At 40.1% G+C, this 13,784-nt stretch overlaps 1 protein-coding gene across 3 annotated transcripts; it reads right to left on the reverse strand.

The window, feature by feature from the left end:
* Nucleotides 1-1,158: 1,158 nt before the first annotated feature.
* Nucleotides 1,159-13,532, reverse strand: atcaya (ATCAY kinesin light chain interacting caytaxin a). Of its 3 annotated transcripts, XM_062396285.1 has the most exons (14): nucleotides 13,356-13,532; nucleotides 12,827-13,169; nucleotides 11,337-11,436; nucleotides 8,413-8,471; nucleotides 7,967-8,218; nucleotides 7,303-7,476; nucleotides 6,981-7,083; nucleotides 5,400-5,531; nucleotides 5,202-5,288; nucleotides 4,761-4,859; nucleotides 4,502-4,537; nucleotides 4,325-4,396; nucleotides 4,176-4,228; nucleotides 1,159-2,759 (listed from the first exon to the last, which is right to left on the reverse strand). In XM_062396285.1, the coding sequence occupies exons 3-13, from the start codon at nucleotides 11,411-11,413 to the stop codon at nucleotides 4,201-4,203; spliced, it is 1,119 nt and encodes a 372-aa protein (XP_062252269.1). In that variant the 5' UTR covers nucleotides 11,414-11,436; nucleotides 12,827-13,169; nucleotides 13,356-13,532; the 3' UTR covers nucleotides 1,159-2,759; nucleotides 4,176-4,200. The 3 variants fall into 3 exon arrangements, with proteins under 3 accessions (XP_062252269.1, XP_062252267.1, XP_062252270.1); XM_062396283.1 differs by having other exon boundaries at nucleotides 12,827-13,532; XM_062396286.1 differs by lacking the exons at nucleotides 11,337-11,436; nucleotides 12,827-13,169; nucleotides 13,356-13,532 and adding an exon at nucleotides 9,928-10,182.
* Between the last annotated feature and the right edge of the window lie 252 nt (nucleotides 13,533-13,784).

A 13,784-nucleotide genomic window follows, 5' to 3' on the forward strand; every position in this document is an offset into this window, starting at 1 on the left:
CAGGGAGTACCCCTCCTCTTGACCAAAATCAGCTGGGATTGGCCTCAGCTCATCACACATCCCTCAAAGGATAAGAGATATGGTTGGATTCATTTATGGATTCATGTATGAATGCCTGGACAAATTACTGTATAGTGGTGGTTCCCTTTTACCTCTTTTATCAACTCAGTAGTTACACTATTGAGAATACTAAAATAAGGAGCTAGTTATAATTGTATTGAAATAACATGATCCGAAGATTAAACTGTATCTCCCACGCATACTCCTATTTGCCAAATATGTACTCGCAAGAATTTAAACTTAAGACCTAAAGAAACGACAAAATAAATATATGTGATTGAAAGCATGACAGCAAATTGAATTGTCTTTTACATGAACTTCAATAAATAAACTATTATACTTTAAGTTTAAGTCAGTTATTCTTAGAGGTGGTGAAGCATTTTGAGTAAAATATATTTGGCTTTTACTGGACAAAAGTTGAAGAAGGTCTACAAACAAACACCACAGCAGAATTTGGGAGCAACAATTTATTGACTTATATTTACATGGAAGAAACAAACATGGCGACCTAGAAAGAATAATGAGCGAACATTTTACAGCAGACAAATGGTAGGCAAACTATTTGTAAAAATCTAGACATTGTGCTTTTCTGTTAAGGACAGCAGGTCACATCAGCAAACCCTGGCAATGGTACCAGGTTTAACCGAACTAAGATAACCTATAAATCCTAATAACTAAAAAGGCTAAACTTTACATTCCTCTACTTAATATGGTTCTCTTTAAGCTCAAAAATAGGCACTCAGTTCAGCCAAAAATATATAAACAGAACAACCTTCCTTATATGACAAGCTATGGCTGCTGTACTGGGATCATATATGTTTGATGGCTCAGGTTTGATTTACTGTGATCATCACATCCAGAAATGACTGAAAAGAAGTGAAAAGTTAAAACCTTTTCTTGAACATTCCCACAACATAAAGGCAACAGAACAAAAGGAGCATCGCAATTGAAATAGCTGTTTAGAAACAGATATGTCATGAATCCTTTTTTTATTTTATCAAGACACTTAAGTCTGTCCATGCTGAACTTACAGCTACACAACTGCATGCTATCAGTCATGCTCCTCTTACAACAACACAAAACACAGCTAAACATAAATCTATCACAGTCTCTAGTTTTTATGATAAAATCATGATAAGAAAATCCTACAGTGCAAAACATATCAACAGTATACAGGCAGTTCTTTACAAAAATAAAATCTCTTTCTCCTCCTGCTACAATAATTGAAGATGAGAAAGAATTGGAGGAATCCCCAGCAAATGTCTATTCAATTGCATTATACATGCAAAGAAGAAATGCACATGTCAAATAAGACTTATTTCAGGAAGAATATAAGAATACGCTACATTAACGGCATCCCTCAGTATTGAGATCCAAATGCCTCAGCTGCGACCTTCCTGGAAGAGGATGCATATTATCATGCATCGTCCGCAGTGATAACATGTTTCCACAATCTGAGCTGACAACAAATGTCAGCTCAGATTTTAATTAGAATGTACATTTTAAACATTGTTTTTTCTAATGAACATATGGTAAGTAATCCTGCTCACTATCAGAAGGAAGTCTATTATAAATGATTTAGACATGTTCTGCTCATGAAAGAACCATAAAATGCAACATCTGTCTATTTTGTCTTGACTGCCGTCACTTACACACAGATTTCAGACAGTATTCTGTATCTCGAGGGTAACTATTTTCCATGCACAGAATATGTAGGCTGCATGACACAAAATAATGACATCCAAAGCATGTCAGTGCAATGTATGAAATCTGTTGTGTGGCCACATGTGACACAAAATAGACTCATCAATGTGCAGGTAGTTTAAAACATGTATGATTATGAACACAAGGAGAACTGAGGCACATCGTGACATAAGGTCACACGATAGATGGAAGACCACAGAGGAAGCTGTGAGATCCGGAAGAAGAACTGTAAATTATCCCTATATGTCGGAGAGTGTTAGTACATTTCAACATCTTCAAAATGTTAATACAGTAAGAGAGCATTTGACGTATACAGCAACTATGTTGCAAACAAAATAAAAGATGAAGGCCTCTGATCATATGGAGTAACATCATTATTATATCTGCATTACATTGACACACCAGCGTCAGTATAAATTTGTCTGATCACAGTGATCTGGTGATGTCACACAGACACGAGCACAGTTTCTATTCAACCCCTCAGGTTTAAGTCAGACCCTCTTGTCAAATGAAAAGGTTACAATGAACTCTTAAAACAACTTAGATTTCAAGCAAACATCTGCATGTTTTTGTGTTAATGCAGTGACTTTACTCCTATTAACAAGCTGCGGAATAAAAAATAACAACTTTCTATTATTTTAGTTATTGTAGATTGATTTTCTGTCCTTGTTCCCGGCTTATAGAGCCTCAGGATGATGCAACATGTCAATATAGGAGACCACACAGCGGGGTAATGAACTGATGAACACAGTTTTCAGATATAAACAGTTCTTGCAAAGTTCTGAAGCTCAGTGGATTAACGTCGTCCCCAGCGATATCTACACCTCCCACAGAGACAGAACAAGATGGTTCCAGGGTTCCAGACAGAAGGATTAAAGATGAAGCGCTCAGAGTTTCATCTGGAGGACGATGGCACAAATCTTCAGCTGGATGTTGGTAGGATAAGGAAGCTGCTTCTTAATCAAAGGTTTTATTCTCAACACCTAAGTCACATCCTGGCCAAAGAGAAGATGTTTGTAGATGAAAATTACTTAACAGGATAACATTAAAACATGTTGCTTTTAAGGCTATAGTCAAATAAATACATTAACAATAAGTAATGATCAAATTCAAATTAGTTATTCCATAAAATAGTTATGAACTTTGTCTCCCCCTGCTCTTTTAAAGGACATATATTTTGAGTAACACATTATGAACCAAGTCAAAGCTGGGGTTTTCTTTTTAGAGTCTGTATGTTCTCTTCGTGTCTTTGGGGAGATTTTTCCAGGAGCTCCGACTTCCACCCACAGTCCAAACACATGCGGGTTAGGCTGAGGTGAATTGGAGAATCTAAATTGATCTTTGGTTTGACTGTGAGTTTGAATGATTGTATGTCTCTGTATGTTGACCCCGTGACACACTGGATACACTATCATTGGAATTTCAGTCGTTTGACCTTTATCAGCAGGACCGACAGCTACAGCACACTACTGTTTAAATTCTTAAACCAGCAGGTTCAAACCAGCTCAGACTCTTTAACACTCAGGCTCTATGTTGCTGTGGGTAGGACTTACTCCTGGTGGCTGTCTATTTAAATCCTGTTCATATCATGCTGCCTTCATTTTGGACCCGATAGACACAATTTTACATCTGCTTTTCAGACATTTGCTCTCCCTCAAGGTTTTGCACTGTGTTGCATCGACTGCAAACTTGTGCTGTGTGCAGGAAAAACTTAAGAACTTTGATTAAACTCAGAGCAAAGATCCCAAAAGATCCTCAACATTCATCCATTAACTCACTGCTAATTATGAAGGTCAATCCCAGAGTCAACCTGAAGCCAATCTGAATGTGTTTGGGTTGTGGGAGGAGGCCGAAGTTCGAACATGCAAACTCCACTTATAAGGTCTGTTCAAACTTGTTTACAAATAATGTGGCTGAACAATGAGGAACTAGACGATCATCTTATGACCGAGCATTAGTGTGTAAAGGTGTGTAAACAACAGATGGGCAGACATCCCTCACTGACAATGGAGGAACTGTAAAAAAACTGTAAATCTGAATGTGAAGGAAGGTTAAACCACCTCCTCCCCTCTCTTCCCCAACTCACACACTCACACAAACTGGTTTGTTATTTATGTGTTGATGTCTCTCCCATGCACATACCACAACTTGTGCTCAGTTAAGTCTGAAGCAGCATTACTGCATACAAGTATTCTATTCAAATGAATTCATCCTAAGAAAGACCAAAGAGAAAGTCTCCTGAAATATATAACTCTGCTTTAAATCCTGTTTCTGTATTGAAATATAAAAAACATTACTCAGGAATGCGGAATTGCTGCAAGTTTGAAATGCAATCAGTAACGTGTAGGTTCCATTTCAAAAACAGTGCCATCCTGTGGATAATAAATAAAGAAGTGGAGGAAACTACCCACCTGCAGAGTTCTGTCCTTTTCACCACTACTGATCTGCTATCATCGACTTTGGCCTGAAAATGAGAGAAACAATACACACACATATATGAAGATAGTTTCCCAAATAGATAAATGTTAAATATTAAAATAAATCCAGTGAGGACTGGTACCTTGCAGACTTTTTCACTGTCTCCTGAGGGACTGAGTGTTGCTGCTCCTGCTGCATCTGCTCCTGCTCCATCCTGCAGGCACAGACAGTGTGATTGTCATTCTTTATAGCTATTGTATTTTTACCTAGGTGAGTGCTGTAATCAAAATTAGAAAAAACAATTATGGATCTATTTTACCTTTCCCTCCGGACATTAATCCTCTCCTCGTCAAATCTGCAAATGAGTGACACTGTTATATCCTGAATTCACAAAGTAAATCCTTCCGTCTCAGATCATTTTCAGAAAACTTGCATTATTCATTTAATTTCGCTCTCAATTAGATAACATTGAAATAATCATTTTACAGAAGACATACAGCAGGAGTATCACAGCTGCCAACAGGTTGAGAATCACTCCTGTAGCTCAACTTCTCCATCTAGTGGTCAGAGAGACTTACTGCACAACACACTCTGGGACATGGACATGCTCCATGGGGACGATCTCGGCCAGTTCATCCAGACTGTGGACATACTGGATCTTATTCATGAACTTCACACTGTGGATTGATGAGGAGGAAACAACAACACAATCATAGGTTAACATTATAGTACTGATAATGTATCAATGAACAGTTTTTGTTATATTTTAGTGTAAAGGCAGTGGTCAACACATCTTTGAAATTGTAACATAAAGAGTTTATGTATAAAAAGATACGATAATATTCAGTCCACAATGTGCAGGGCCATCATTAACTTAAAGGGCCTTAATTGGCTTTGACAGAGATATCTATAATTCATGTGGACGTCGATCAGAATAACAAAAAGCATTCTAACTTGTGCACAGGCATTTGTGGATTCCTCACTTTAACCATACAGTCATTGGTGTCTGTGTGTATCACCTGATAAAAGGCCTGGATATAGCCAGGACTGTTCGTATGAACCACGTTGGATGAGCGATGACCAGAGACTTCAGGTTCTTCCTCAATCTGCCATCAAAACACAAACAACAGCTCCATTCAGTCGGCAGATCTTTCATCTAAAATGAACATATGTGGCTCGGCGGCAGTTTTTTTCTCGTAGCTTCTCCTTTTCCTCACCTTCTGTCAATCATCTGGTAACATTTCTTGAGCCAGCTGATCCCGGGCATCTTACTGCGAGGCGTGGCTCCGTTCATGTAGATGATCAGATAATCTTCAGCCACCAGCATCTCCAGGCTGCTCACCATGTACCTGCAGGACAGATGGGGTGAGATTTGTTAAACACTCATTTCAGAATGATTGTATGTAAAGATAAAGGATCATGAAAGGATCACTTAGAGCAGTGGTTCTCAACCTTTTTTCAGTGACGTACCCCCTTCGAAGAGAAAATTCTGCCGAGTACCCCCTAACCAGTGCAAAGCATTTTAAAACTGCATCAATGTCCATAACATTGCTCATTTTTAGTGGTCTCTCTTGAACTATTTCGAAATAAAAAGATATAAAAAATAACTATTATTATCTCAATATAAATAAAGATTTGTGCACATCAAAATAATTATCAACTTAAAGTGACCTCTTTTGGGATCATAATAAAGATATGTTCTCAAACTGAACTCATGAACTTAATTATAGCTAAACACTTCTTCCCAAAAAATAAATCATTAACTTAGTTTTAAATAAAAGATTAGCTCAAAACATATTTTTTCAATATTTATCATCTTAAAATATCTTCTTTAAGGATCGAAAAAAATACTGACAGGTAGCTTGTTTCCGTTTGCTTCGGGGAGGCTTTTCGCATCGTGTCTTGAGATGACCTGAATTCAGAAAGTTTCCTCTTAAAAAACTCAGGTGGCTTAGCAACATGACTTTCATGTTTTGTCTGGAGATACCACTGAAGATGTGGTGGCTTAATGCCACTGCTGGCTAATTTCTCCCCACAGAAAAAACAAAAAGTGTAAATAACCCAATCTATGTTATTGTTAATATTGTTGAAGTGTCTTTCTGTTATTTTATTGTAAAATATTTGCTCGCTTTAAGGTCATACAATTTCATTTCCGCTTTTGTATTACATGCTTTTATTTTGAAAGGGTACCGGTAGAGACGCGGACTTGTTATGAATGATTAACTTCACAACGGAAAACTTTTACGTTTTAGCGCCCCTCCGAAGAGGCACAAGCTCTCACGGTGTTGTTTAGGGAAGGCTTTCTGCTCTGGTTTAACCTTCTTTGGTACTTGTCCCTCCGTGTTTCAGCAGCATTGCTGTTTTCAAGGCAGGTGATGACAGGTAATGACATGTGGCGTGTGCAAGGTTGGGTCAAACCATCGGTATGGGGGAGACTCTGTTTTTTTAGGATAATTAAATTGAAAAACCTACTGAATATAAAATTTAGTTCATGAACTTACACTTATATTTTATGAATGTTTGTTAAATAACAATTTTTCAAGGATTTTTGAATGGATGCTAATTTTAAATATATAAAAACAAAATCTCAAGTACCCCCTGGAGTACCTTCAAGTACCCCCAGGGGTACGCGTACCCCCATTTGAGAATCACTGACTTAGAGAACCGTTTGTCCAATTTCCCACAAGGTGAACGTTAGTCAGTTCTGATTTGGGAGCTTATACTTATATAGATAATCCATTCATGTACAACATCAAAGCTTGTACTTGAAATGTAAAAGTCAGTCGTGTTTAACTCACAGGAAGAGGTTTTCCATGATGTAGTGATAATCTGGACAGCTGCTGTCAGGCAGGTAACAGGCAGAGAACACAATGATGGCATTGAGACCCTCTCCGTAATATCCTGATGAGAGAAGATCCAGTAAATCACAGACAGTGTTAAAGCAGTAAAAAAGTTAACTGAGGTAGGATGAGATCTTTACGTCTGTCTCACTGGTGTTTACCTGATAATAACGTATTCATATATTAATAATCAAGGTTGTTTGTTTTACTGAATAAATTCATCTTTGTATTTACCTAGAGAGTAAGGCCTTCATTGAGTTATCAAATGGATTTCACTGACCCCCGTGTGTGATCACCCGTACGTAGGGTCTGATGACCTGCATGTCAATACGATGCTCCTGTTCGCCGATGACTACTGTTCTCCAGAGGCGTCCATTGTTGGTGTTCCCCTCTTCGTCCACTTCTCCTGAGCCGTTAGCGGGACCTGCCTTGGCCGAGGCCACCGGAGTGTCGTCTGAACACAGTTTTAAATAGATATGATTGTCTTTAATATGCAACAGCCTGCAAAGTCCCAAGAGTAAAATGTATTGTGTATTAATTTAAAGAGATGTTTTGAGTGATTGATTAAAGTATCACTAGTTTTAACGAAATTATGTTTGTGTATATTTGTGTTTCTTCCTAAGGATTCGAATCAGTATGTGTTTTGTAAGTTTCAGATTAAATCTAAATGTAAAAATAGTTTCACCCTCATTCTGTGGATGCAGCTTTCAGATTGTAATTGGAAAGTAAATGTGACATATAAGATTTCACTTATTCTACCTCAGCATTTAGTCTCATATGCATTATGTAAAATAAATATAGATTCATAATACAGTACATGAGATACTGATCTTAGTATTCAGATGACCTGAAAACGTAATCTTGAATCAGAGTTATATTGATTGAGAGTTATAAATCTATCAAAGGTATAGCTGACAGGTGTATATATATTTTTAACCTCTGACCTTCCCACTCCAACTCGTTCCCATTGGTGATGAACTCCAGTGAGTCCGTCTCGTCTGGTGTATCCATGTCATCAACGTTGATGTCCAGATCGTCCGGTGTGTCCAGGAAGTCCTCTGACAGCAGAGAGCCCTCACTGTGATCCAGGGACAGGTTCATATCCGGGGCGAGCAACGTGCGACGCTTACGGTGGGATGAAGACCCGCCGCCATCTCCTCCTCCGGAAGGGCTCACGTTCAGGGAGTTAGGGGGAGCTGCAGAGGAGAGGAGAGGAGAGGAGAGGAGAGGAGAGGAGAGGAGAGGAGAGGAGAGGAGAGGAGAGGAGAGGAGAGGAGAGGAGAGGAGAGGAGAGGAGAGGAGAGGAGAGGAGAGGAGAGGAGACTGTAACTGAAACCATGAAGGAACTCATCCGTCCATCAGTGATGATCCAGTTGTCAGTGACACTTACAGCCTCTGTTGTCTGTGAGACCACAGGAGGGATCCATGTCTCCGTACTCTGGTAGTGGTCTGTAGGGAAACACGCACAAATAAACAACCATGACTTAGCTAAAAATAATATATGGTTCAATATTAAATATACTGTATACTAATACAACCCAAAGTCAAAGTTCTGCCAAATAAGTGTGAGTCTGTGAGTCTAAATCAAAATTAAAGTAAAACAAGCATAAATATTGCTAATCCGATATTTTTTTTTGTTCTCCAACATGCTATGGTCTCTATGACTTTGTCCACACAGCAAAATGTAACATTATGAATAGATTAGACATGGATGTTGTCACTGATCTGGCTATACGCACTAAAAAGAGCTGCTGGCTGAAGAGGATAGAGACGGTAATTACCATCTCTTTGGGGAGAGTTGAAGATTACAGAGGGCGGAAAATTTAATGGAGGGGAAAGGGGGAGGAATGACAAAGAGACAAGTGGAAGAGAGGAGAAGAAGGCTTCCGTGTGTCAACAAAGCTCTGTTATTTACTGTTGACAACCTATGGTCAAAGGTCAACATCTTGCTCTTAATATAAGTGAGTGTGTGTGTTTGTGTGTGAATTAACCTATGCACATTATTTAACATGAAATAAAAGCCCATTTAGTTTGGCTTTATTGTAGTGTTTTATCAAGTTTATTTCTTTTAAATAATAATAGTGTTTATTTTACCCAATATTCAATATGGATCCTTATCATCTATTTTTATGTATTTAGGTTTTATTGACGTTATACTTATGAAGTTGCCTATAAGGAATTTATGTAATCATTTTTCATTTGTTATTTTTACTGCTTGTTTATATTTTATTGTTGTCTTTTTTATTATTAATGGTATGAACTGGTCTCTAAATCAGTTTGAATCATTCATTTTTACCCATTAAAATACATTTTAACATCCTACGTGTAGTCAGTCACATGTAAACCACTTTGAATCACATTTGATTTGATCACAGGCTGCTTTATGAATAAAGTTTGATTGATTGATTGCAGATGGCCCTTTCGTGAGTGGTTTAGTGTCGATCAGCAACAACACCGAAAGAGACCACAGCACTGAAAATAGACTCGTACAGTTAAGTGTTGAAAGAGCTGCAGCGGGGAGCTACAGCGCACTGTTATTCAGCAGGGGGCAGTTTTTAGCTGCATTCCTGTGAAAGCCAACTGCTTCTCCCACCCATCTGCAGGAGCACAGTGCTTGACAGTGTACGTGTGTGTGTGTGAGTGTTTGTGTGTGCCCTTCCTCAGCCAACAACACTGGCTTTAGCCCAGAGACACAACCACAGCTGAACAGTCTGAATCTATTCCCTGAGGAGCCTTGCACTGAATAACAGTCCAACACCCCCTTTGTCAGAATCGAAGCCCCTTTCTATGAACATAACAGGCTGATGGGGGTTTATTCTTTCAACAATAGCAAGAGAATCTCTTTTTATAATGGCTGCTTTGTCGCGCAGCTACATCAATATCAGGATGAACTGATGATGCTTACCTTCAGGAGGACACTGCTTTTGTCAAGAGCCGATTCAAATGAGCCTTTTAACCTCACACACCTCTGTGTTTGCTTTGTTAAACCATTCCCAGTCTTCTGAGCTGATGGGGGATGAGTAGCACTCTGAGGCTACACCTCAATAATCCATCTGCTGCTGAATACTCCTCAGCCTCTGTTTGCCTTTAACCAAAAATCCTGCCACCATTTTCCTGGCGATGCTGTGTTGTTGATCAGTGGCTGCTGCTGCGTCACATGACGTAGACTGAGACCACAGTGCACCTGCTCCCTGGCTTCCTGCTTCCCATCCGAGGAGGCGGAGGGAGGAGGAGGACGAGGAGGAGGAGGGAGGGAGGAGGGAGCTCAGCACCAACTAGCATCACAGGTCTTTCTCTTGACTGCTCTTTTTCTGCGCATCAAGAGTTTCATTCAAACCTCTCATCATCAAACACCATGCCTGCAATTTCTAAATTGCTTTTGTTTTGATTGCACTGACATAAAGTGTATGTCATGAATTATCTTTCTCTCAGTTTCTTCTCCTGCTGCGACAGACCATCGATCAGATTTCCTATTTCAGAGCCTCTCACTGTGAACATCATATCAAATGTCAGCCTGACCTTAAAGCTCCCTGTACTGATTATTTCACATGAGAACAGATATACAGTTTAAATATTTCCCTATTAATGCACAGAAAGCAGAACTTACACAGCATAAGGCTATCAATAGTTCCCAAAATAGAAAGTGTCAATATTTCAAGCAGAATGTCACTCGAGCACTTAGCTCCACCACGGCCCAGCATGTCCCCTTATGGAACCGCATTTAAATTCACTGGATCCACATTTCATTTTAATCAGATTGAACACTCATAAGACCATGAAACATGCCTGGCTTTTTTCATCAAGATTCAATCCCTATTCTCTGAGAAAGGAATGAAAATTTCAAAAAAAACTGCCCAGTCGGACAATGCTAAAGAAAATCTTTGTGTTCTTTCTTTACAACAACAATCTGCATAATGTCATGAAAACTGGTTGCTGACAAACAAACAAACACAGATGAAAACATAACGTCTTTGGTAGAGTCACAGCACACATGTATATAAATATCAATGAGTCTACACAAAGTAAACCAAACTGAATGTCATTCAACTCAGCCTATAATGGTAAGTAGCAGTCAATCTGTAATTAACTACATATTTAATCTTAGATAATTAAATATTTACCTTTAAACTCAAATGTACTCGTACAAACACACATTCATAAACATGCGCCACGTGGTATGAACACCCACAGCTCACAGAGATGCGTTAAGCTTCTCTTCTCTTCAGTATATTCTCAACCTTCAACGTCAGTCCTATATTTGACAGTAACGGAGCGGAACAGATGATGACCAATAGAAATGAAAAAGGAACCCACCTGGGGAAGTCTTCATCCTGCCACTCGTCTTTCACTTCCATGTTCTCCATGCGTAGAGTCGCCTCTGTGGTGCCCATCCCTCAGAGAGGAGAGCAGGGGCCTGCAGGTGAGAAGAGAGGAAACACTTCTCAATGACAATCCTTTAAAACATATGAAAGCTGTCAAATGAAATGAGTCTCCTCACAACAGGCTGCACCACAGAGACACGTGTTTGAAAAGTTGGCATTGTGGGAGGATTTTTCTCCCCAAATAATGAACAATTTCAATAAAATGTAGGGGCTGATACCAACGCTGCATGGTCACGTGGCTTTTTATAACCCTGCCCAGCGGGGCACATGTGAGAGGCATGTGACGGAATCGAACAGAGCCCATTTTCTGCAGCTCTATTCTCATGAAAGTCAAATATTATATATGAAGTCGCTGCTGGTTGGAATTCAAGAGGCCAGGGTGGACCACAACCTTCAGCCCATTTAATCCCCCTGCTCGCTGCTGCTTAATCCCACCCGACTGATGCAGCCACTGACTTTTTGATCTCTGTTCACACTCGTGCTTCATGTAACCAATGGTTTTAATTGAACAATCTTCAGTTCAAACCAGAACTCACATAGTGATAAAGATTTTGGGGGAAAAAACATGCAGAAAATAGTTTATTTGCACATTACATGTATTAAGAAAACTAGAGAGTGAAACAAAGTTAAAACAGTGTGCAAGGGATTTGAGAAGCCAAAACAGACTTGTGAAGATGGCTTCCCCAAGAAAATAACAATCGTCAGCAGAGCAAAATAGATTTAATACTAATGTGTTAACACATGCATTATCATAAGTGTTTCTAGATGCACTCTTGCCTCTTTGTTTCCATGGTTTGATGCTGACTGTCAGCTGCAGTATCACAATGCAATGGTGGCACATGAATAACAGTCTGGTGAACTGTGGCTGTTTAACGGCACGTTAAGTCCTATTGCACTTCTCTGCTTATATATAAAGATCCCCAGTGTCTGAATGACGGAGGATCCCAGTCTGTGATAAAGGTTATACTTGATACCGTGATGAAATGTGGTACAATCTGCCAGGAGTGGGATTATGACAACCATGCTGCAACACAAAGAGACAACTACAGTGGCAATTGGTTTTAGTGGTTTTGGCAGCAACACTTGAGGTTGAGTATAAGCTAGAGGACGGCCATGTTTTATATAGGGGAAGTATTTCTACAAGAAAAGAAGCAAACACAAGTGGTAATATGGACTATATATATATATCATTATATAACATATTATTAAATGTGTCTATAACCTATAACAGGTCATTTGAACACACTGTTCATGTAAACCATCGTCCTATGTCATTCCAGTCATATATCATAAAAATATTAATGCTGCAAAAAACATATGTAGCACATTACCAGTACAGAGTCGAATGTTCCCACTGCCTTCCCTTTTCATGCAAGGTGTAAAAGCTGCAAGCAGATTAGAAATGCATGGACGTCGACTCACATGAGCGGTGCAAGATCCCCTCGAAACCCTCTCTGTGGTCCGTGCCTGTGCGTCCCTCCTCCTCCTTCTGGGACACAGATGCAAAGATGCGAGGGAAGAAAGTCCTGATCCCCTCAAGCCTGCAGGGGAGCATCGGTCGGGCTGAAATCTCCCCCTCGCCCTGCTTTCTGTCGTTGGCTAATTCACATGCACACACACACACACACACACACTCGTGCACAGACACAGTCGTACAGTGTCCTCAATATCAGCTGCTCGCCAGCAGCAGGTGTCTGGAGACAGGGGGCACCTCTGTCTGTGATGGACCCCCCTCCTCCTACTAGTCTCCTCAGCCTCTGGCCACCTTTGTATGAGAGAGACTGATCGTGAAGAGCGAACCGACAGCAGTGCTTCTCAGCTCCTGCATCCACACCAACCCAGATACAAAATTCCTCAAATGAGGCTGCTTCTGCTCTGGCATCATGATTTCACTCTTTATCTCCCCCTTTTTTCTCAGCCTCTGATTGGACAACCATTTCCCCCTCCTTACCTCTGATTCAGTACCAGTCTTGCGTCCACATCCTTTCTGGGGAGGCAGCTTTTCTGGGTTTTGTTTAAATACCTAAGCTCAACGTGGGGGGAACAACATTTGAGCACCAGTCTCTGTGTCCCTTTACTCCATTAGATGGAACCTGCTGCTGTTTTCAGTGGTCCTCTATATGTGGTTGCTGTTCCCTGGCAACAGCATCAGTCTCCATGCAGAGCACCCCCCCTCCCCCCCCTCCCTCCCTCTCGGTCTCCCCATCACGTCTTTCTTGCCCCAACTCTCCCAACACACATTCATTATTCTCCCCCTGACTTCACTTGCACACGACCAATCATATCACCCCTCCAGTTTCCCTGCACAACATTCTGACTTACTCTGCATGTTTCTACCACAGGCCCCTATCTATTTTAAGGATGCTTGTGCACCTGGTGG

Source organism: Platichthys flesus, chromosome 9 (assembly GCF_949316205.1).
Source record: "Platichthys flesus chromosome 9, fPlaFle2.1, whole genome shotgun sequence".
Classification (NCBI taxonomy): Eukaryota; Metazoa; Chordata; class Actinopteri; order Pleuronectiformes; family Pleuronectidae; genus Platichthys; species Platichthys flesus.

Excerpts from the sequence above, each read along its gene's own strand:
- atcaya (XM_062396285.1), bottom strand. The coding sequence starts at position 11,413 with ATGGGCACCACAGAGGCGACTCTACGCATGGAGAACATGGAAGTGAAA. Across the intron at positions 4,397-4,501 it reads ATTAATGTCCGGAGGGAAAG|GATGGAGCAGGAGCAGATGC; the intron begins GTAAAATAGATC and ends CTGTGCCTGCAG. Across the intron at positions 4,229-4,324 it reads ACAGTGAAAAAGTCTGCAAG|GCCAAAGTCGATGATAGCAG; the intron begins GTACCAGTCCTC and ends TCTCATTTTCAG.